The 25,626-nt window shown below is 42.8% G+C and overlaps 1 protein-coding gene across 2 annotated transcripts in view; it reads left to right on the plus strand.

The window, feature by feature from the left end:
- The window catches only part of LOC115165337 (potassium voltage-gated channel subfamily C member 1-like), a 60,129-nt gene that overhangs the window by 31,707 nt on the left and 2,796 nt on the right, over window positions 1-25,626 (plus strand). For both annotated transcript variants that reach the window (XM_029718410.1, XM_029718409.1), the window contains 3 exons: window positions 8,610-8,753; window positions 11,717-12,512; window positions 16,183-16,413. In XM_029718410.1, coding sequence (XP_029574270.1) covers window positions 8,610-8,753; window positions 11,717-12,512; window positions 16,183-16,413 — 1,171 coding nt within the window. The remainder of the gene's footprint in view (window positions 1-8,609; window positions 8,754-11,716; window positions 12,513-16,182; window positions 16,414-25,626) is intronic.

Below are 25,626 nucleotides of genomic sequence, written 5' to 3' on the forward strand. Positions count from 1 at the left end.
GTCTTGTTTCTCCTGAGGCAGGCAGGTAGACAGAGGAGGGAGGCAGGGAGGGAGGGAGAGTGGCAGGGAGGGAGGGAGAGTGGGAGGGAGGCAGGGAGGGAGGGAGGGAGGGAGAGTGGCAGGGAGGGAGGGAGAGTGGCAGGGAGAGAGACAGGGAGGGAGAGTGGCAGGGAGAGAGTGGCATGGAGGGAGGCAGGGAGGGAGGGAGAGAGGGAGAGTGGGAGGCAGGGAGGGAGGGAGGCAGGGCTTTTTGTCTTTGTCCTCTGGCTCGCTCCACATCTCCACAGTTCCACAGTTCCCAAGAGAAGTGTCTCCATGCCCTTTTGATGTGCAGGAGAAACCCAAGGGACCTGCACTCTCTGTGGGACAGGAGAGGGCCTTGTGAGACCTGGGACCTACTGTACAGACCAGACCAGAGACCTGGGACCTACTGTACAGACCAGAGACCTGGGACCTACTGTACAGACCAGACCAGAGACCTGGGACCTACTGTACAGACCAGACCAGAGACCTGGGACCTACTGTACAGACCAGAGACCTGGGACCTACTGTACAGACCAGACCAGAGACCTGGGACCTACTATACAGACCAGACCAGAGACCTGGGACCTACTGTACAGACCAGACCAGAGACCTGGGACCTACTGTACAGACCAGAGACCTGGGACCTACTGTACAGACCAGACCAGAGACCTGGGACCTACTGTACAGACCAGACCAGAGACCTGGGACCTACTGTACAGACCAGAGACCTGGGACCTACTGTACAGACCAGACCAGAGACCTGGGACCTACTATACAGACCAGACCAGAGACCTGGGACCTACTGTACAGACCAGACCAGAGACCTGGGACCTACTGTACAGACCAGACCAGAGACCTGGGACCTACTGTACAGACCGGAGACCTGGGACCTACTGTACAGACCAGAGACCTGGGACCTACTGTACAGACCAGAGACCTGGGACCTACTGTACAGACCAGACCAGAGACCTGGGACCTACTGTACAGACCAGAGACCTGGGACCTACTGTACAGACCAGACCAGAGACCTGGGACCTACTGTACAGACCAGAGACCTGGGACCTACTGTACAGACCAGAGACCTGGGACCTACTGTACAGACCAGACCAGAGCCCCTGTGTGACCAGACCAGAGACCAGACCAGAGACCAGAGAACAGGCCAGAGAACAGGCCAGAGACCAGACCAGAGAACAGACCAGAAACCAGAGAACAGACTAGAGAACAGACCAGAGACCAGACCAGAGAACAGACCAGAAACCAGAGAACAGACTAGAGAACAGACCAGAGACCAGACCAGAGAACAGACCAGAGACCAGACCAGAGAACAAACCAGAGACCAGAGAACAGGCCAGAGAACAGACCAGAAACCAGAGAACAGACTAGAGAACAGACCAGAGAACAGACCAGAGAACAGACCAGAGAACAGACCAGAGAACAGGCCAGAGAACAGACCAGAGAACAGACCAGAGACCAGAGAACAGACCAAAGAACAGACCAGAAAACAGACTAGAGACCAGACCAGAGAACAAACCAGGGTCGAGAGACCAGACTAGAGACCAGCGACCAAACTAGAGACCTGGTATTACACCAGAGACCAGGTATTACACCAGAGACCGAACCAGAGACCAGACCATTGACCAGGGACCAGACCAGAGAACACAGACCAGAACGGACCAGAGACCAGACACCCTCCCCCTGGTGCGTTACATTAACTAATGAATGTTGTAATGATGATCGAGGAGATACACATTTTCTTTGTAGAGATGTATTCTAGATTTGTCTATTCTTTGTAGAGATGTATTCTAGATTTGTCTTTTCTTTGTAGAGATGTATTCTAGATTTGTCTTTTCTTTGTAGAGATGTATTCTAGATTTGTCTTTTCTTTGTAGAGATGTATTCTAGATTTGTCTTTTCTTTGTAGAGATGTACTCTAGATTTGTCTTTTCTTTGTAGAGATGTACTCTAGATTTGTCTTTTCTTTGTAGAGATGTATTCTAGATTTGTCTTTTCTTTGTTGAGATGTACTCTAGATTTGTCTTTTCTTTGTTGAGATGTACTCTAGATTTGTCTTTACTTTGTAGAGATGTACTGGCTTTCCCGTGTGGCTCAGTTGGTAGAGCATGGTGTTTGCAACGCCAGGGTTGTGGGTTCGATTCCCACGGGGGGCCAGTACAAAAAGAAATGTATGCATTCACTACTGTAAGTCGCTCTGGATAAGAGCGTCTGCTAAATGACTAAAATGTAAAATGTACTCTAGATTTGACTTTCCATCTAAATGTTTCCTTCTGTCATCAAAAGATTGATGGCGCGCATTCTGTCCAAAGAAATTATTGAAATGTGATGTAGCCATTACAAGATGTAGCTGTCTTCAGTGTGATGTAACTGCCTTCAGTGTGATGTAACTGCCTTCAGTGTGATGTAACTGCCTTCAGTGTGATGTAACTGTCTTCAGTGTGATGTAACTGTCTTCAGGGTGGTGTAACTGTCTTCAGGGTGGTGTAACTGTCTTCAGTGTGATGTAACTGTCTTCAGTGTGATGTAACCGTCTTCAGGGTGATGTAACCGTCTTCAGGGTGATGTAACCGTCTTAAGGGTGATGTGACTGTCTTCAGGGTGATGTGACTGTCTTCAGGGTGATGTAACTGTCTTCAGGGTGATGTAACCGTCTTCAGGGTGATGTAACCATCTTCAGGGTGATGTAACCGTCTTCAGGGTGATGTAACCGTCTTCAGTGTGGTGTAACCGTCTTCAGTGTGGTGTAACCGTCTTCAGTGTGATGTAGTCATTACAAGAGGTAACTGTCTTCAGGGTGATGTAACTGTCTTCAGTGTGATGTAACTGTCTTCAGTGTGATGTAGTCATTACAAGATGTAACTGTCTTCAGTGTGATGTAGCCATTACAAGATTTAACTGTCTTCAGTGTGATGTAACTGTCTTCAGGGTGATGTAACTGTCTTCAGGGTGATGTAACTGTCTTCAGGGTGATGTAGTCATTACAAGATGTAACTGTCTTCAGTGTGATGTAGCCATTACAAGATTTAACTGTCTTCAGTGTGATGTAGCCATTGCAAGATTTAACTGTCTTCAGTGTGGTGTAACTGTCTTCAGGGTGATGTAACTGTCTTCAGGGTGATGTAACTGCCTCCAAGGTTGATGTATTCATTACAAGATGTAACTGTCATCAGGGTGATGTAACTGTCTTCAGTGTGGTGTAACTGTCTTCAGGGTGATGTAACTGTCTTCAGGGTGATGTAACTGTCTTCAGTGTGATGTAACTGTCTTCAGTGTGATGTAACTGTCTTCAGGGGGGTGTAACTGTCTTCAGGGTGATGTAACTGTCTTCAGGGTGATGTAACTGTCTTCAGGGTGATGTAGTCATTACAAGATGTAACTGTCTTCAGGGTGATGTAACTGTCTTCAGTGTGGTGTAACTGTCTTCAGGGTGATGTAACTGTCTTCAGGGTGATGTAACTGTCTTCAGTGTGATGTAACTGTCTTCAGTGTGATGTAACTGTCTTCAGGGTGGTGTAACTGTCTTCAGGGTGATGTAACCGTCTTCAGGGTGATGTAACCGTCTTCAGGGTGATGTAACCGTCTTAAGGGTGATGTAACCGTCTTAAGGGTGGTGTAACCGTCTTCAGGGTGATGTAACTGTCTTCAGTGTGATGTAACTGTCTTCAGTGTGATGTAACTGTCTTCAGGGTGATGTAACCGTCTTCAGGGTGATGTAACCGTCTTCAGGGTGATGTAACTGTCTTCAGTGTGGTGTAACTGTCTTCAGTGTGGTGTAACTGTCTTCAGTGTGATGTAACTGTCTTCAGGGGGGTGTAACTGTCTTCAGGGTGATGTAACTGTCTTCAGGGTGATGTAACTGTCTTCAGGGTGATGTAGTCATTACAAGATGTAACTGTCTTCAGGGTGATGTAACTGTCTTCAGTGTGGTGTAACTGTCTTCAGGGTGATGAAACTGTCTTCAGGGTGATGTAACTGTCTTCAGTGTGATGTAACTGTCTTCAGTGTGATGTAACTGTCTTCAGGGTGATGTAACTGTCTTCAGGGTGATGTAACTGTCTTCAGTGTGATGTAACTGTCTTCAGTGTGATGTAACTGTCTTCAGGGGGGGTGTAACTGTCTTCAGGGTGATGTAACTGTCTTCAGGGTGATGTAACTGTCTTCAGGGTGATGTAGTCATTACAAGATGTAACTGTCTTCAGGGTGATGTAACTGTCTTCAGTGTGGTGTAACTGTCTTCAGGGTGATGTAACTGTCTTCAGGGTGATGTAACTGTCTTCAGTGTGATGTAACTGTCTTCAGTGTGATGTAACTGTCTTCAGGGTGGTGTAACTGTCTTCAGGGTGATGTAACCGTCTTCAGGGTGATGTAACCGTCTTCAGGGTGATGTAACCGTCTTAAGGGTGATGTAACCGTCTTAAGGGTGGTGTAACCGTCTTCAGGGTGATGTAACTGTCTTCAGTGTGATGTAACTGTCTTCAGTGTGATGTAACTGTCTTCAGGGTGATGTAACCGTCTTCAGGGTGATGTAACCGTCTTCAGGGTGATGTAACTGTCTTCAGTGTGGTGTAACTGTCTTCAGTGTGGTGTAACTGTCTTCAGTGTGATGTAGTCATTACAAGAGGTAACTGTCTTCAGGGTGATGTAACTGTCTTCAGTGTGATGTAACTGTCTTCAGTGTGATGTAGTCATTACAAGAGGTAACTGTCTTCAGTGTGATGTAACTGTCTTCAGGGTGATGTAACTGTCTTCAGGGTGATGTAACTGTCTTCAGGGTGATGTAGTCATTACAAGATGTAACTGTCTTCAGTGTGATGTAGCCATTACAAGATTTAACTGTCTTCAGTGTGATGTAGCCATTGCAAGATTTAACTGTCTTCAGTGTGGTGTAACTGTCTTCAGGGTGATGTAACTGTCTTCAGGGTGATGTAACTGTCTTCAGGGTGATGTAGTCATTACAAGATGTAACTGTCTTCAGGGTGATGTAACTGTCTTCAGTGTGGTGTAACTGTCTTCAGGGTGATGTAACTGTCTTCAGGGTGATGTAACTGTCTTCAGTGTGATGTAACTGTCTTCAGTGTGATGTAACTGTCTTCAGGGTGATGTAACTGTCTTCAGGGTGATGTAACTGTCTTCAGGGTGATGTAACTGTCTTCAGTGTGATGTAACTGTCTTCAGGGTGATGTAACTGTCTTCAGGGTGATGTAACTGTCTTCAGGGTGATGTAACTGTCTTCAGGGTGATGGTAACTGTCTTCAGTGTGATCTAACTGTCTTCAGTGTGATGTAACTGTCTTCAGGGTGATGTAACTGTCTTCAGTGTGATGTAACTGTCTTCAGGGTGATGTAACTGTCTTCAGGGTGATGTAACTGTCTTCAGTGTGATGTAACTGTCTTCAGGGTGATATAACTGTCTTCAGTGTGATGTAACTGTCTTCAGGGTGATGTAACTGTCTTCAGGGTGATGTAACTGTCTTCAGTGTGATGTAACTGTCTTCAGGGTGATGTAACTGTCTTCAGGGTGATGTAACTGTCTTCAGTGTGATGTAACTGTCTTCAGGGTGATGTAACTGTCTTCAGGGTGATGTAACTGTCTTCAGTGTGATGTAACTGTCTTCAGGGTGATGTAACTGTCTTCAGGGTGATGTAACTGTCTTCAGTGTGATGTAACTGTCTTCAGGGTGATGTAACTGTCTTCAGGGTGATGTAACTGTCTTCAGGGTGATGTAACTGTCTTCAGGGTGATGTAACTGTCTTCAGGGTGATGTAGTCATTACAAGATGTAACTGTCTTCAGTGTGATGTAGTCATTAGTCATCTAGCTAGTCATTATAGCATGTATGTTGCTCATCATCAAGCTGGTGTTGATTAGGATGTCACCCACTGAGGACGGAGGTCACCCACTGAGGACGGAGGAGGATGGAGGTCACCCACTGAGGACGGAGGTCACCCACTGAGGACGGAGGTCACCCACTGAGGACGGAGGTCACCCGCTGAGGACGGAGGAGGACGGAGGTCACCCACTGAGGACGGAGGAGGATGGAGGTCACCCACTGAGGACGGAGGTCACCCACTGAGGATGGAGGTCACCCACTGAGGACGGAGGTCGACGAACGTCGCTATTAACAACCAACACGTCTAAAAACCGTCTCTTTTCATATTCCCTCGTATATTTTGTAAATGCAATCCATATGGCGCCCTTTGTCTTCTGTAGTGCACTACATTGGACAGGGGCTCTGGTCAAAAGGAGTGCACTATGTAGGAAATAGGGCACAATTTGAGTCAGCCCTGTGCCTGTGACAGGACTCTAGGGTTATTAGCTCTGACTATAGAGTCATGGACAGATTGGAATACATCTGTCTCCTCTCTCGTCCTCCTGCTCAAGATAGCAGCTGGTTAAATATGTACCTTGTCATCAATCCCATTCAGGCCCATAGTACCTGCCATATCTACATTCAGCCCTCCAAACCACACTAATCAATCAGCTGTACAGTACTTTGGATTTATTTACAATGCTAACACAAAACACAATGCTAACCCTAATCCGTACAGAGTTTATTGTGGGAGATGAGCAGGAAATGGGGTGAATGCTGAACCAGGAACTCTTAGTGGTGAAACGGAGTTTAAGGTCAGAGGCAGAACCAACATCTGCCACCATTCTCTTCTGTAAACAGTTTAACTAGACCAGGGGAGGCTGCTGAGGGGAGAACGGCTCATAATAAGGTCTGGAATGGAGTCAATGGAAACGGTATCAACTACATGGAAAACACGTGTTTGATGTGTTGTTTGATACCGTTTCCACTGAAATCCATTCCAGATGTTATTATGAGCCATTCTCCCCTCAGCAGCCTCCACTGGACTACACGTAGGTATATTCTCAATCATTTAATAATTCTTTATCATACTAGATTTGATCGGCAAGCGATGACAACACATGAAAATAATAGAACACACAGAATTTACAGAGACTCAAAAAAGTCTGGTAGTTGTCAGGTGAGATCTAATGGAGAGCTGATGTAAACATGTCTCTGTTTCCAAGCCTCTCTGGGCCTCCCTCCTCCATCCCTGATGGGCCTTGTGGCTGCATAGTGGCTGATGGCTGGGTAGATGATGGGCCCTGTGGCTGCTGATGGCTGGATGCCCTCACAATGCTGCCTGGACTATTTTACAGCACTGCCAGATTATAGAGGCTGTTGCTCTGGAATCTGAGTTGTTCTCTGGTCTGAGTATGATCCGTTTGTGAATGCTGACCAAAGTCATCCTCTCGCCGTTGTAAACCATTAGCTTTTCATCATCAATTGTGTACTAGATTAGTGATAGTTTCTCATTTTGACACAGTTTCCACTCTCTCTCGCTCTGTTGCTGCCTCCTCCTTTATGAGTAAACGCAGATAGCTGTTGGTGTGACTGTTCCCTGCTGTTGGTGTGACTGTTCCCTGCTGTTGGTGTGACTGTTCCCTGCTGTTGGTGTGACTGTTCCCTGCTGTTGGTGTGACTGTTCCCTGCTGTTGGTGTGACTGTTCCCTGCTGTTGGTGTGACTCTTCCCTGCTGTTGGTGTGACTGTTCCCTGCTGTTGGTTCTGTGGTGTGACTGTTCCCTGCTGTTGGTGTGACTGTTCTCTGCTGTTGGTTCTGTGGTGTGACTGTTCCCTGCTGTTGGTTCTGTGGTGTGACTGTTCCCTGCTGTTGGTTCTGTGGTGTGACTGTTCCCTGCTGTTGGTGTGACTGTTCCCTGCTGTTGGTTCTGTGGTGTGACTGTTCCCTGCTGTTGGTGTGACTGTTCCCTGCTGTTGGTTCTGTGGTGTGACTGTTCCCTGCTGTTGGTTCTGTGGTGTGACTGTTCCCTGCTGTTGGTTCTGTGGTGTGACTGTTCCCTGCTGTTGGTTCTGTGGTGTGACTGTTCCCTGCTGTTGGTACTGTGGTGTGACTGTTCCCTGCTGTTGGTTCTGTGGTGTGACTGTTCCCTGCTGTTGGTTCTGTGGTGTGACTGTTCCCTGCTGTTGGTTCTGTGGTGTGACTGTTCCCTGCTGTTGGTTCTGTGGTGTGACTGTTCCCTGCTGTTGGTTCTGTGGTGTGACTGTCCTGTACTGGTATTTTTACAGAATAATTGTTAGCTTACTGAAGTGAAAACAACAGAAATCCGCCAGTAAAGTTGAAATAAAAGCTGTAGACGAGTAACTCTGTGTTCTCTCTAACCATTAGAATGGATCCTCTGTAAGTACAATGGATCATGTTATCTGTATATTTCTCAGTAACACCTTACATTAGTAACAGCATGGAATAAGCAACAGTCCCAATTGCATTTGTGTAATAGCAGAAAATGCTCAGCTCCGTTACTATGCTGGTACAATGCCGTTACTATATTAACTAGTATGTAACTGTGTCCTGTAACTATGTCCTGTCCAATATGTTTCCTCTCACTGACTTTGAGTGTTTTGTACTTTGAATGCTCTTTCTCACAACTGCTTATGTAAAATGGGCTTTTATAAATACATTTAATTGATTTCGATTTGTCAAGTGTTTGATTTGATGTGTCAATGTATTGATTGATTGATTGATTGATTGTCTCGTTGCAGGGCATAGCGTTTGTCTCTCTGTTCTTTATCCTGGTTTCCATCACTACTTTCTGCCTGGAGACTCACGAGTACTTCAACGACCTGCGGAATCGCACGGAACACGTGGTGGTGGGGAACTACACTGAGGTGGTGATCTTGGTGGAGGTGAGAGAGATACTTAGGTGTAAATAGGCTATACGTAGTACTACTATATATGTACAACAGAACGCGTGACGGAGGCCTCAGTAAAGAGAGGTAAGACAGAGGGATCCTCATTGTCAATAGACTGTGATCCGGTCCAGAATGTACCCAGAGCTGCTACCGCCCTTCGACTCTAGTGGAGATCTGAGAAGATTGGACAGATGAGAGCAATATGGTGTCCATTTCACTGTTTCTGGATAGCACCTAAACGTAATGGGCCTTTTTTCAATGCATTGTACTGTACTGTACTGTATTGTAATGTATTGTATTGTAATGTATTATACTGTATTGTACTGTATTGTATTGTATTGTAATGTATTGTACTGTACTGTATTGTACTGTATTGTACTGTATTGTATTGTAATGTATTATACTGCATTGTACTGCATTGTACTGTACTGTATTGTAATGTATTGTATTGTATTGTAATGTATTATACTGCATTGTACTGCATTGTACTGTACTGTATTGTACTGTACTGTATTGTAATGTATTGTAATGTATTATACTGCATTGTACTGTATTGTATTGTACTGTAATGTATTGTACTGAATTGTATTGTAATGTATTGTGCTGTATTGTACTGTAATGCACTTGTATTGTATTGTACTGTAGTGTACTGCATTGTATTGTACTGTAATGTATTGTACTGTATTGCACTGTATTGTACTGTATTGTACTGTAGTGTACTGCATTGTATTGTACTGCATTGTACTGTATTGTATTGCATTGTCTTGTATTTTTGTATAATGGGAAAACGTTTATAAGCACATTTTAGTGACCAAATGAATTTCCCCTGATTGGATAATAGTTAATCTATATAATATATCTATATTATATACTTTAATGATCCCTGAATTTAAATTCAATAATATAATGTATAATCTAATCTATAATCTGATCTAATGTATAATCAAAGCTAATGTATAATCTAATCTATAATCTAATCTAATGTATAATCTAATCTATAATCTAATCTAATGTATAATCTAATGTATAATCGAAGCAAATGTATAATCTAATCTAATGTATAATCTAAGGTATAATCAAATCTAATGTATAATCTAATCTATAATCTGATCTAATGTATAATCGAAGCTAATGTATAATCTAATCTAATGTATAATCTAAGGTATAATCAAATCTAATGTATAATCTAATCTATAATCTAATGTATAATCTAATGTATAATCTAATCTAATGTATAATCTAATCTAATGGTTAATATTATCTAATGTATAATCTAATGTATAATCTAATTTTATGTATAATCTAATCTAATGTATAATCTAATCTAATTTATAATCAAATCTATAATCTAATCTAATGGTTAATACTATCTAATGTATAATCTAATGTATAATCTAATTTTATGTATAATCTAATCTAATTTATAATCTAATATATAATCTAATCTAATGTATAATCTAATGTATAATCTAATCTAATGTATAATATAATGTATAATCTAATCTAATGTATAATCAAATGTATAATCGAATCTAATGTATAATCTAATTCTAATATGATCTAATGTATAATCTAATCTAATGTAAAATCTAATGTATAATCAAATGTATAATCTAATATATAATCTAATCTAATGTATAATCTAATTCTAATATAATCTAATGTATAATATAATTATAATCTAATCTAATGTATAATCAAATGTATAATCTAATATATAATCTAATCTAATGTATAATCTAATCTAATTTATAATCAAATCTATAATCTAATCTAATGGTTAATATTATCTAATGTATAATCTAATGTATAATCTAATCTAATTTATAATCTAATCTAATGTATAATCTAATCTAATTTATAATCTAATTCTAATATAATCTAATGTATAATATAATTATAATCAAATCTAATGTATAATCTAATCTATAATCTAATCTAATGTATAATCTAATGTATAATCTAATCTAATGGTTAATATTATCTAATGTATAATCTAATGTATAATCTAATTTTATGTATAATCTAATCTAATGTATAATATAATGTATAATCTAATCTAATGCATAATCTAATGTATAATCTAATCTATAATCTAATCTAATGTATAATCTAATGTATAATCTAATCTAATGTGTAATCTAATCTAATTTATAATCAAATCTATAATCTAATCTAATGGTTAATACTATCTAATGTATAATCTAATGTATAATCTAATTTTATGTATAATCTAATCTAATGTATAATCTAATGTATAATCTAATCTAATTTATAATCTAATATATAATCTAATCTAATGTATAATCTAATGTATAATCTAATCTAATGTATAATATAATGTATAATCTAATCTAATGTATAATCTAATGTATAATCAAATGTATAATCTAATCTAATGTATAATCTAATTCTAATATAATCTAATGTATAATCTAATCTAATGTAAAATCTAATGTATAATCAAATGTATAATCTAATATATAATCTAATCTAATTCTAATATAATCTAATGTATAATATAATTATAATTTAATCTAATGTATAATCAAATGTATAATCTAATTTATAATCTAATCTAATGTATAATCTAATCTATTTTATAATCAAATCTATAATCTTATCTAATGGTTAATATTATCTAATGTATAATCTAATTTGATGTATAATCTAATCTAATTTATAATCTAATATATAATCTAATCTAATGTATAATCTAATGTATAATCAAATGTATAATCTAATGTAAAATGTAATGTATAATCAAATGTATAATCTAATATATAATCTAATCTAATGTATAATCTAATTATAATCTAATCTAATGTATAATTGAATGTATAATCTAATATATAATCTAATCTAATGTATAATCTAATATATAATCTAATCTAATGTATAATCTAATTATAATATAATCTAATGTATAATCTAATGTATAATGTGATCTACTCTAGGTGGTGACCAAGCCCATTCTGACCATGGTGGAAGGCGTTTGTGTGGTCTGGTTTACCTTTGAGTTCTTCGTCCGTATCGTGTGCTGCCCCGACAAGCTGCTCTTCATCAAGAACATGTTAAACGTCATTGACTTCGTGGCCATCCTGCCCTTCTACCTGGAGATGGGTCTCAGCGGCCTGTCCTACTCTAAAGCAGCCACCGACATCCTGGGGTTTCTACGGGTAGTCCGCTTCGTCCGAATCCTCCGGATCTTCAAGCTGACCAGGCATTTCGTCGGTCTGAGGGTCCTCGGCCACACGTTGAGAGCCAGCGTCAACGAGTTCTGCCTGCTTATCGTTTTCCTGGCGTTGGGCATCCTCATCTTCGCCACGATGATCTACTACGCAGAGCGGATAGGGGCCCAACCGGACGACCCTCGCGGATCCAACCACACCCACTTCAAAAACATCCCTATCTCCTTCTGGTGGGCCGTGGTCACCATGACCACCCTGGGCTACGGGGACATGTACCCCAAGACGTGGCTGGGCATGATAGTGGGCGCGCTGTGCGCCCTGGCGGGGGTGCTGACCATCGCCATGCCCGTGCCTGTTATAGTCAATAACTTTGGGATGTACTACTCCCTGGCCATGGCTAAACAGAAGCTGCCTAAGAAGAAGAAAGCGCACAATCCGAACCCGGACGCTCCCACGGACACGGTCTCGTTCGGGAAGTCTGTGGCTACCTCTCCCAGGGACAGTACTCAGAGTGATCCGTGTCCGCTGGCTGTAGAGGAGAATGTCAACAGGATCCGCTCAGGTCAGACTAATTCAAATTAGATTCTTCAAATACATAAAAGAATTCTACCCTCCTAATTTATTTAGACTAATGTTTTTTGAAGCATCGTTATGATATGCCATAGGCCACAATGATAAGTGGATGTTTAATTTATTCAAACCGTCAACCATTCCAGCCCATTAAAACTCAGACCTCATTCAACCTTTTCAAACCACATCTCCTCTTACACGTCACACTACAGCCACTTTTATTCACGCTGAAACATTCATAGACCATTTTCATTGTGCACTTATCCCTTCACTAAATCCTTTTGGTGCCATAATGGTAAAGTCGTAAGTCGATGTATAATTGATTCAACCCATTCACGCTCATAAGTCATTCAAGTCATTCAAACCTATTCAAGTCACCCTTTTAAAACTCACACATTCAACTTAAACACATTACTAATGAACACATCGCTACAGTATTGCAGTTCTTCACTGACATAAGGTATGATACGCTAGAGTATTTGTGGTGCTCTTTTACAACAGGGAGGCGGGAAAAAACCCCATAATATACCCTTTTACTGTAATCATATTGTATCATAGCTTTCCAGGTTTACTGTCCCTAGCGGCAAACACAGTAACACAACTTGATACAATCATGAATATACCCCTCCCAGATAATAAATACTTTTGTTAAATTCAGAGTCAGCTTTTTTTTGTTTGCTCCACTATCAAAATACAGTATATTCATCGGTCTACATCACAAGGCCCAGTGCAGTCCAAAAAATGTGATTTTCCTATTTATTTCCACACTATGTCGTTGGAATAACACTGTGAAGACGTGATCATGATGATAATGCCCTTTCGGTGTAAGAGCTGTTTGTAAAGACTGCCTCAAATTGAATCCTGTTTTGGTGGGATGGAGTTTTGGCCTTCCATGGTGACATCATCGTGTGGTAAATTAGTTAATAGACCCTTTAAGAAAGCGAATTCCAAACCTCTCAGCCAATAACAGCACATTTTCTGTTTCCCCCTCCCCACTCAGGACACTCCCAGACAGTCCTGGCAAAATTCTTGCTTGAGAAATTGCCCTTTTCATTGAAAGAAATCCCAGTAAGGTACTTAATTGTTACCCAGAAATAATTTGATATTGAGGAAAAACGGCTGCATTGGACCTTTAAATCATCTTCTTATAAGGTTGCTGCTGTCCAATAAATTAGTTTGCTCAAAATGGTGTTTTCCCGGTAAAATGACATTGTGTCTCAACCTTTCCCTAAGACCTGAAGGGGTGTTGAGTAAAAGCTTTGGCATTTACTGTAAGCCCAGCCCTGTGTCTCTTGCAGACCTTTATTGTATTTAACTAGGCAAGTCAGTTAAGAACAAATTCTTATTTATAATGACGGCCTACCCCGGCCAAACTCAGACAACGTTGGGACAATTGTGCGCCGCCATATGGGGACTCCCAATTACATCCGGTTGTGATATATGCCTGGATTGGAACCAGGCTGTCTGTAGTGACTCCTCTAGCTCTGAAATGCAGTGCCTTAGACCGCTGCGCCACTCGGGAGCCCACTCGGGAGCCCACTCGGGAGCCCACTCGGGAGCCCACTCGGGACCCTGGGTTTAAATACTACTCAAAACATGTGCAATAGTTTGATCGTTTGCTCCAGTCTGTCTGGAGTGCCAGATGGGCGGGGTTAGCAGTTTTTAAAAATATTTTATTGGATCTAATTTGCCTGGCATGCTCAATCAAGCCGAGTATTGCTGATCTAGCATCAGTTTTGCCATGTACAGTGCATTCGGAAAGTATTCAGACCTCTTCGCTTTTTCCACGTTTTGTTACGTTGCAGCCTTATTCTAAAATGGATTTAATAAAACATTTTCCTCATGAATCTACACACAATACCCCATAATGACAAAGCAAAAACATGTTTTTAGATGTTTTTTGCAAATGTATTAAAAATAAAAAATAGAAATAGTTTTTATTATTATTTATTTTTACCTTTATTTAACTAGGCAAGTCAGTTAAGAACAAATTCTTATTTACAATGACAGCCTACCGGGGAACTGTGGGTTAACTGCCTTGTTCAAGGGCAGAACGATAGATGTTTACCTTGTCAGCTCGGGGATTCGATCGTGCAACCTTTCAGTTACTAGTCCAACGCTCTAACCACTAGGCTACCTGCCACCCCAATACTTAAGTATTCAGATCCTTTACTCAATACTTTGTTGAAGCACCTTTGGCAGCGATTAAAGCCTCAAGTCTTCTTGGGTATGACGCTACAAGCTTGGCACACCTGTATTTGGGGAGTTTCTCCCATTCTTCTCTGCAGATCCTCTCAAGCTCTGTCAGGTTGGATGGGGAGCGCCACTGCACAGCTATTTTCAGGTCTCTCCAGAGATGTTCGATCGGGTTCGAGTCCGGGCTCTGGCTGAGCCACTCAAGGACATTAAGAGACTTGACCCGAAGCCACTCCTGCGTTGTCTTGGCTGTGCGATTAGGGTCATTGTCCCGTTGGAAGGTGAACCTTGGCCCAGGCTGAGGTCCTGAGCGCTCTGGAGCAGGTTTTCCTCAAGGATCTCTCTGTACTTTGCTCCGTTCAGCTTTCCCTCGATCCTGGTTAGTCTTCCAGTCCCTGCCACTGAAAAACATCCCCACAGCATGATGCTGCCACCAACATGCTTCACCATAGGGATGGTGCCAGGTTTCTTCCAGACGTGATGCTTGGCATTCAGCCTAAAGTGTTCAATCTTGGTTTCATCAGACCAGAGAATCTTGTTTCTCTGGTCTGAGAGTCCTTTAGGTGCCTTTTGGCAAATTCCAAGCGGGCTGTCATGTGCCTTTTACTGAGGAGTGGCTTCCATCTGGCCACTCTACCATAAAGGCCTGATTGGTGGAATGCTGCAGAGATGGTTGTCCTTCTGGAAGTTTCTCCCATCTCCACAGAGGAACTCTGGAGCTCTGGTCACCTCCCTAACCATGGCCCTTCTCGCCCGATGGTTCAGTTTGGCTGGGCGGCCAGCTCTAGGAAGCGTCTTGGTGATTCCAAACTTCTTCTGTTTAAGAATGATGTCGGTTACTGTGTTCTTGAGGACCTTCAATGCTGCAGACATTTTTTTGGTACCCTTCCCCAGATCTGTGCCTCAACACAATCCTGTCTCGGAGCTCTACGGACAATTCCTTCGACCTCATGGCTTGGTTTTTGCTCTGACATGCACTGTCAACTGTAGGACCTTATATAGACAGGTGGACCACAGGTGGACTCCAATCAAGTTGTAGAAACATCTCAAGGATGATCAATGGAAACAGGATGCACCTGAGCTCAATTTCAAATCTCATAGTATATGGTCAAAATACTTGTGTTTTTTATCATTATGGGGTATTGTGTGTAGATTCATGAGGAAAAACATTTATATTCCATTTTAAAATAAGTCTGTAACATAACAAAATGTGGAAAAAGTGAAGGTGTCTGAATCCTTTCTGAATGCACTGTACACATTGTTCCCCCTGCTGCTATTGGACCAGGTCTCTCTTGGAAAAGAGATGTTATCTCAATGAAAAAAAACCTGTTTAAATAAAGGTTAAATAAAACACATGTAGATATGACCTCAGCTAACCTGTATATCCTAATGGAAAAGATGACATGAACAGGGAGGACCTGATCCAAGATCTTACGCTTTATGAACCAAACCTGTCCTCCTGTCAGACTCCAAGCAGAACGGAGACGCCAACTTGGCTCTGTCGTCGGATGAGGGGTGCAGCCTGACCCAGCCGCTGTCACCCAGCGAGAAGTGGAACCTACGGCGCGCCCACGGCGACCGTCGAGAACACTCCCGGTCGGTCAGGGGGAACAAGACAAGCAAGAAAGAGGCTACCTGCTTCCTGCTCACCTCCGGAGACTTCTCCTGCTCTGGAGGAGAACACACCATAGTCACTGGTAGGTTGACCTGCATACAGGTACACAGGCACACACATACATTCTCTCTCTCTCTCTCTGAAACATGGGGCCCACCATCCGCAACCATAGGTCACATAACACACACAACACATAACTGTGAATACTGGACCGAATACTGGACCATGACAAAGGAGGCTGCAGGCTAGAGATCAATAGGTTGAAACCTAGACAACCATTATTCAGAACCCTCTTATCCTCCCCATGACAACCACTACACCCATTACACCCGTGGCAACCATGACAACCATTACACCCATGACCACCAGTACACCCATGGCAACCATGACACCCATTACAACCAGTACACCCATTACAACCATGTGAGTGGATGTGGTGTCCACTAAGTTAAGAGTGTTTGGATTTGTTGGTTCCAGGTTGCTTTCTGGTATTCTTCTGTGCTGTTTTGGGCCCATCTGTATGAATTTCTGATGTTGTACAGCTTACTGGGCTGTGAATGTGTGGTTGTTTCCATGTCTGTTCTTTTGAGGAACAACGTAATTTGGCTGTGATCAGACAGAGGTGTTAGTGGCTTGACAGTGAATGAGCTGAGAGAGAAGGGGTCAGTGTCTGTGATCATATAGTCTACTGTACTGTGGCCAAGAGGTGAGCAATAGGTGAATCTCCCCAAAGAGTCCCCCCGTAACCTACCATTGACAAAGTACAGACCCAGGCTTCTACAGAGCTGCAACAGATCCCTTCCGTTTTTGTTGATGGTGCTGTCACTGTTGTTTCTATGGGGGAGATGAAGACAGTTAGAAACAGTATGGCCTGTAATAAAGCTGTCCCCTCTTGTGGTCGTTAGATCAGGTAGTGTTCCTGTGTGCGCATTTGTGTCTCCACAGATGAGCACATTTCCCTGGTCCTGGAAATGGCACGTCTCTTCCTCAAAGGTGGGGAGGATCTCCTCTGAGTAACATGGGGATTCTGAAGGGTGGGGAGGATCTCCTCTGAGTAACATGGGGATTCTGAAGGCTGGGGAGGATCTCCTCTGAGTAACATGGGGATTCTGAAGGCTGGGGAGGATCTCCTCTGAGTAACATGGGGATTCTGAAGGCTGGGGAGGATCTCCTCTGAGTAACATGGGGATTCTGAAGGCTGGGGAGGATCTCCTCTGAGTAACATGGGGATTCTGAAGGCTGGGGAGGATCTCCTCTGAGTAACATGGGGATTCTGAAGGGTGGGGAGGATCTCCTCTGAGTAACATGGGGATTCTGAAGGGTGGGGAGGATCTCCTCTGAGTAACATGGGGATTCTGAAGGCTGGGGAGGATCTCCTCTGAGGAACATGGGGATTCTGAAGGCTGGGGAGGATCTCCTCTGAGTAACATGGGGATTCTGACGGGGGATATACGGTATATTGCGCATATTAACCAAATGTGATATTTACCAATTTTGAGGGGATCAAATACATATTGTAGTTCAGATTTGTACCAAATTATCAATCCTCCAGAGTCTCTGCCTCTATTGACAGATCTGTGTTTCTGTGATGCACAATTACCTCTCTGTAGCATGTGGGACAGTGACAGCATGATTACCTCTCTGTAGCCTGTGGGAGAGTGACAGCTTGATTACCTCTCTGTAGCCTGTGGGACAGTGACAGCATCACTCTGGAGGCCTGGAGGCTTGGAGGCCTGGAGGCCTGGAGGCTTTGAATGAGACACAACATATGTCAGAATATATTTACTAGTGTTTGTATTGTGATGGTATACCTTCTCAGGTGAATAGTTGACAACACAGCACAATGCTGTTTATGTTGTGGGTGTATGATTGTTTTTTTTATCATTTAAATGAACAGTTTGATTTGAAACAGGAGGCTTGGAGGCATTGGACCAGACAGACAAAGAGACAGAATAATTCTCTTCATTTCCAGCTAGCTGTCAGACTGGCAGCACTCATTCTCTGCTTGAATAGGCCTGTTGCTGCCTGAAACACACACACACACACACACACACACACACACACACACACACACACCACACACGCACACCCACACCACACCACACCACACACACACACACACACACACACACACCACACCACACACACACACACACACACACACACACACACACACACTGTGTGAAGCATATCATCACAGCTCCCCAGAGTCCCCAGAACCCAGAGCCTGGAGTGACAACCAGACTCTATATTTGGATGTAATGGATTAATTTCTCACATCCTGAACAAACCTTTTCCACCCCATAGCATGCTGAATCGTATCTAGAGATGGTGTGTGTGTGTGTGTGTGTGTGTGTGTGTGTGTGTGTGTGTGTGTGTGTGTGTGTATCTGTGTGTGTGTGTGTGTGTGTGTGTGTGTGTGTGTGTGTGTGTGTGTGTGTGTATCTGTGTGTGTGTGTGTGGTGTGGTGTGGTGTGGTGTGGTGTGGTGTGGTGTGTGTGTGTGTGTGTGTGGTGTGGTGTGGTGTGGTGTGTGGTGTGTGGTGTGTGTGTGTGTATCTGTGTGTGTGTGTGTGTGTGTGGTGTGGTGTGGTGTGGTGTGTGGTGTGTGTGTGTGTATCTGTGTGTGTGTGTGTGTATCTGTGTGTGTGTGTGTGTGTGTGTGTGTATCTGTGTGTGGTGTGGTGTGGTGTGGTGTGTGTGTGGTGTGGTGTGGTGTGGTGTGGTGTGTGTGTGGTGTGGTGTGGTGTGGTGTGGTGTTTGTTCTGAGCTGTATACCTATGATATTGTCATGAGACCTCTGCCAAAACGTATTAGTACAGATGAGTGAGTCACTTAGGTAAAAGGTATTTCAGTGTTTTGTTTATAGCCTGGCCAAGCATGGTGGAAGGTGTTAAGTGGTAGAGACTCTAAACAGTGGTGTTTGGTTGATGTAATCCACAATCATTCTAGGACTATAATCAGGAGGGGGATGTGTTGTTCATGTGTGTGGACCTGCGGTGACAGACACATTGGATTTTCTTTATTTTATGCTTTATTTTATTCTTTATGCTTTAAGGTCTTCCCCCACGCCCCCCTCTCTCTCCCCCCACGCCCCCTCTCTCTCTTTCTCTTTCTTTCCCCCCCACCCCCCCTCTCTCTCTCCCCACGCCCCCTCTCTCGCTTTCTCTTTCTCTCCCCCCCACTCCCCCCTCTCTCTCTCTCTTCCCACGCCCCCCTCTTTCTCTTTCTTTCCCCCCCACTGCCCCTCTCTCTCTCCCCACGCCCCCTCTCTCTCTTTCTCTCACCCCACTCCCCCCTCTGTCTCTTTCTGTCTTCCCCCTCTTTCCCGTGTGGCTCAGTTGGTAGAGCATGGTGTTTGCAACGCTAGGGTTGTGGGTTCGATTCCCACGGGGGACCAGTACAGAGAAAAAAATGTATGAAATGTATGCATTCACTACTGTAAGTCGCTCTGGATAAGAGCGTCTGCTAAATGACTAAAATGTAAATGTCTTAACTTTGGCCTTATGATTGGAAAGAATTTGTGGTAGAACTGCCCTCAGAACGAGATTGAATAAGGAAAACTAGCCTTGACTTCTCAGTGAGAAGCCTTGTGATTCTTCTTGTCCCCTACCTGTCTGACATGCCAGAGCCAAAGAGAGAGGCAGAGACAGAGAGATAATGAGAGAGAGACAGAGCAGAGACAGACAGAGAGAGAGATAATGAGAAAGAGAGAGAGAGAGGGAGACAGAGCAGAGACAGACAGATAGAGAGAGAGACAGAGAGAGAGAGATAATGAGAGAGAGAGACAGAGCAGAGACAGACAGAGAGACAGAGCAGAGACAGACAGAGAGAGACAGACAGACAGATCCATGGAGAGGAATGAGGAGATCAATACAGGGAGGAAAGTCTTGACTGGGATCTGGATGTCTCTCCATCAACATAACACTACAGAGGCTGCTCTGTAATCTAAACACAACCCAATGCCCCAAGCATTACTCGGTCGCAGGGCCGGCCCTAGCCTTTTGGGGGCCCTAATCGAGATTTGGTTGCCCCCCCCCCCAAAAAACCTTGCAACAAATCATTTTAGTTAAACCCTCTTGACAGAGGAGAGAAAAATGTTTGGTTTAAAATAACAATAGCAATTCTACACATGTTGACATGGGGCATAGAGAAAATGTTGCAGTTTTATAACAAATGTCATGCAATTCTATACATTTTGCAATGGGGCAGAGAAAAAAAGTAGCAGTTTTACAGCTAAATATATTTTTTTGCATTTTTAAAGCTAATTTCTACGCAATTTGGCAAATCAATGGGGTATCCCTGGAGGTCAGGGCCCCTGGGCCCCGCGTTCCTGGGCGGTATTTGACCATGATTACTACAAGACTAACTACCAATCTAAACAAAAGAAATAAGCTGACATAGCTAATTTAGACGTGACTAAAATGATAAATTACACCTTGTGCATTATCGCTATTGTTACTTTCAATAGTTGAGACACTGACTGAGTTTTTATAATAACTGGTTGAGGGCCTGTCATGGCAAATAGGGTCTCCCTGCCAAATAGGGTCTCCCTGCCAAATAGGGTCTCCCTGCCAAATAGGGTCTCCCTGCCAAATAGGGTCTCCCTGCCAAAAAGTGTCCCCCTGCTAAATAGGGTCTCCCTGCCAAAAAGTGTCTCCCTGCCAAATAGGGTCTCCCTGCCAAATAGGGTCTCCCTGCCAAATAGTGTCATTGCTATATCAACGGTGTGATGAGCTAATGCGTAGAGATCATTACAGCCAAAATTACATTATTTTCATCCCAGCTATGTAAACAACGTTTTTTGAAATAATTCTTTTCATTACATAGCCAGGCAGAATTTGGCATGTTCTAGCAACGGCCCTAGCAACGAACGCTAGTAGCTTCTCCAATCCCATTGTGACGCAGGGGGGACACTATTTGGCAGGGGGACACTATTTGGCAGGGGGACACTATTTGGCAGGGGGACATTATTTGGCAGTGGGACACTATTTGACAGGGGGACACTATTTGGCAGGGGGACACTATTTGGCATTACAGGCCGGGGGCTTATGTTGCTTATGCCGGCCCTGCTGGGTCATGCTCATTAGGTCATCACTCAGCAGAAAATGTTAAAATATATTTTTTTTAAAGAGCGTTTCTTATTGGTATAGTCTCTTCCTGTTTTAAACTGTTTTCTGCCATTTGGTGCCTAATGAACACAACCCTGCTCTGGATGGCCCTATTTAGGTGGTAGAGGTTGTCCGGTAATTATAAGAATAGAGAATGTTTTCTCTATAACTTACTTGGTTAAATAAACGCAATAAGGTGGCTGATCTAACTCATTGTTCAGTTAAAACTAGCAGCAACAATAGCAGTAGTAAACGTTCCATAGGTAATGGCAGCTTGTGTTGTCAATTGCAAGGATTAAGTGGTGCGTTGATGGATTTGCTCGTCTCTTTGTCTCCCGAGAGACAGCATAGTAAAGACAGGAGCCCACTGAAACAATCTTTGCTCTACCACCATCTCAGAGAGAAAGAGAGAGAGAGAAAGCAAGAGAGAGAGAGACGGAGAAGGAGCGAGAGACGGAGAAGGAGCGAGAGACGGAGAAGGAGCGAGAGAGAAGGAGCGAGAGAGAGAGATGGAGAATGAGAGAGAGAGAGAGAGAGACGGAGAATGAGAGAGAGAGACGTAGAAGGAGAGAGAGAGAAACGGAGAAGGAGGGAGAGAGAGAGAGACGGAGAAGGAGAGAGAGAGACGGAGAAGGAGCGAGAGAGAGAGACGGAGAAGGAGCGAGAGAGAGAGACGGAGAGAGAGAGAGAGACGGAGAAGGAGAGAGAGAAAGAGACGGAGAAGGAGCGAGAGAGAGAGACGGAGAAGGAGCGAGAGAGAGAGACGGAGAGAGAGAGAGAGACGGAGAAGGAGAGAGAGAAAGAGACGGAGAAGGAGAGAGAGAGACGGAGAAGGAGCGAGAGAGAGAGACGGAGAAGGAGCGAGAGAGAGAGACGGAGAGAGAGAGAGACGGAGAAGGAGAGAGAGAAAGAGACGGAGAAGGAGAGCGAGAGAGAGCGAGAGAGAGAGAGAGAGAGCAAGAGGGGTAGATGCTAAAAGGAGAGCGGTAATTCAATACATCAGCTCTGTATCTGGTGACTATGAGAGTATTAACATCCCAGCCTATTAAAGGGGAATATAAGACATGTGCTTTCATATTTTAGTGTACATTAGCTGCAGGGAGACTGGGGCTGCAGGTAATGGGGGGCCATTTGGGATCCAGCTAGGAGTTCTGGGATATACACTGCAGCATTACAATACTATTATAAATCAATTAAATAGATCAGAATTCACAGTCTGCTACCAAAATAGTCACATGTAGTATACAGAAGTGGCTTTCTATGTGAATGTATCAGTTTTACATCTGAGCGCTCCCTAACGGCTTCTGCTCACAAAACCTGGGTTCAAACACTATTCAAAATAATTCCAAATAATTAAGCTTGGCTTGATTGAGTTTGCCTGGCGAAGTGGAGCCAATAGAGGGATCCCTAAACCCCACACATCTGGGATTCCTGGCAGGCTAAAGCAAACGCTCAACGAATTTGAAAGATTTGAAAGTATTCAGTATTTGAACCCAGGTCTTGTCTGCTCTGCTCTCAGGGTTGTGTTATGGCCATAGTGTAAAGAACTAATGCCTCTGTCTGTATCAAGCAGACAGGGAACAGGGAACAGGGAACAGGGTCTGGATAATATGTCTGGGGAGGGAGCATTATGGCAGAGAGAAACACAAGGGCAGAAGAACAACATATAGATGGATATTAAGACTGGCAAAGTACCTCTTGCTGTTTAGGCATCACTGAAACGCTGGAATCAAATGTCCCCAATATAATAACCAACACTTCAAACATTTGGCAAATGCTCTAAGCATCCGGATAAGCGCTATATAAATCCTATCAATTATTCTTAATGTCATTAAAGCTAGAATCCTTAATGGAAACAATAACAAAGCAGACATCCCACCTCTGTTTTGGTTAAAAGCTGAGGGATGGGCCTGGAGAAATACAACCACTCTCAGATTAATAGATAGAGCTATGGATGCAAGGACTGACCATCCATGATATCAACATTATAGTTATAACCATGTTATGAGGCTATACAGGACTGACCATCCATTATATCAACGTTATAGTTTTAACCATGTTATGAGGCTATACAGGACTGACCATCCATTATATCAACATTATAGTTTTAACCATGTTATGAGGCTATACAGGACTGACCATCCATTATATCAACGTTATAGTTTTAACCATGTTATGAGGCTATACAGGACTGACCATCCATTATATCAACATTATAGTTTTAACCATGTTATGAGGCTATACAGAACTGACCATCCATGATATCAACATTATAGTTATAACCATGTTATGAGGCTATACAGGACTGACCATCCATTATATCAACGTTATAGTTTTAACCATGTTATGAGGCTATACAGGACTGACCATCCATGATATCAACATTATAGTTTTAACCATGTTATGAGGCTATACAGGACTGACCATCCATGATATCAACATTATAGTTATAACCATGTTATGAGGCTATACAGGACTGACCATCCATTATATCAACGTTATAGTTTTAACCATGTTATGAGGCTATACAGGACTGACCATCCATGATATCAACATTATAGTTTTAACCATGTTATGAGGCTATACAGGACTGACCATCCATGATATCAACATTATAGTTTTAACCATGTTATGAGGCTATACAGGACTGACCATCCATGATATCAACATTATAGTTTTAACCATGTTATGAGGCTATACAGGACTGACCATCCATTATATCAACATTATAGTTTTAACCATGTTATGAGGCTATACAGGACTGACCATCCATGATATCAACATTATAGTTTTAACCATGTTATGAGGCTATACAGGACTGACCATCCATGATATCAACATTATAGTTTTAACCATGTTATGAGGCTATACAGGACTGACCATCCATGATATCAACATTATAGTTATAACCGTGTTATGAGGCTATACAGGACTGACCATCCATTATATCAACATTATAGTTTTAACCATGTTTTGAGGCTATACAGAACTGACCATCCATTATATCAACATTATAGTTTTAACCATGTTATGAGGCTATACTTTGTTTGTTTACATGTACATTATTTACAAACATTGGAGTAAAACAAGCGTATATTTTGGGTTCTGATGGGGTACAACAGTTGAACTGAGCTCATGAGGCATTTATAAATAATATTCTTCAAGAATGAATTGGTACGTATCATTAATGAATGAATTCCTCCAACCCCATTAAAACCTCATTGACTCAATGATCTGACAACCACCTGCTAATTTCCTCACGTCCATGACATGACTCTCTAATGGTGTGGCAGACCATTCAACTGCCACTAAGCTGTTGACAGGTAGAAATCGCTATAGCGTCAGCCACAAAGAATGGTTTTTGACATATTACAATGTGTTATTACCTCAGAGAATGGCTTATGGCGGACGATGATATACTTTTTACCCATAGAGATCTTTTCCCCTTAAACCAATCCATAGGAACTTAGGGTGTGCTTTATCGTTCACAGAGTCTGACTGTTCATCTTGATAGTCACCAAATAGGCATGTGTTTCTATACAGCAATACAAATAAAACACATTTCCCTATGATAAAAGATAAAACTGTCTCTCTTGTCCGTCCGTCTACCTACATACTGTCATGACGTGCCCTTGAGGGGAAGATCATAGCCTCTCTCTCCCTCTCTCTCTCTCTCTCTCTCTCTCTCTCTCCCCCTCTCTCTCTCTCTCTCTCTCTCTCTCTCTCTCTCTCTCTCTCTCTCTCTCTCTCTCTCTCTCTCTGTCTCTCTCTCTCTCTCTCTCTCTCTCTCTCTCTCTCTCTCTCTCTCTCTCTCTCGTCCAGGTTATGATTTGCAGACACTAAAGCTTGAATTGGCCTGAGGGATTCCTTTCAATATATGGCTAAATTCAGTGGAGGCTGCTGAGGGGAGAACGGCTTATAATAAGGTCTGGAATGGAGTCAATGGAAATGGTATCAACTACATGGAAACCACGTGTTTGATGTGTTTGATACCGTTTCCACTGAAATCCATTCCAGATGTTATTATGAGCCGTTCTCCCCTCAGCAGCCACCACTGGCTAAATTACAGTCAATGTGTAGTCTAGTCCTCATGAATCCAAGTATCTTGTATGTATTCAATGCCTTTTCGCTAAGGATTTCTGGTCCTATCGAATATAGGATATTTGTCTCAAAGGCCCAATCTTG

The sequence above is a fragment of the Salmo trutta genome, chromosome 28 (assembly GCF_901001165.1).
Source record: "Salmo trutta chromosome 28, fSalTru1.1, whole genome shotgun sequence".
NCBI classification, from domain to species: domain Eukaryota; kingdom Metazoa; phylum Chordata; class Actinopteri; order Salmoniformes; family Salmonidae; genus Salmo; species Salmo trutta.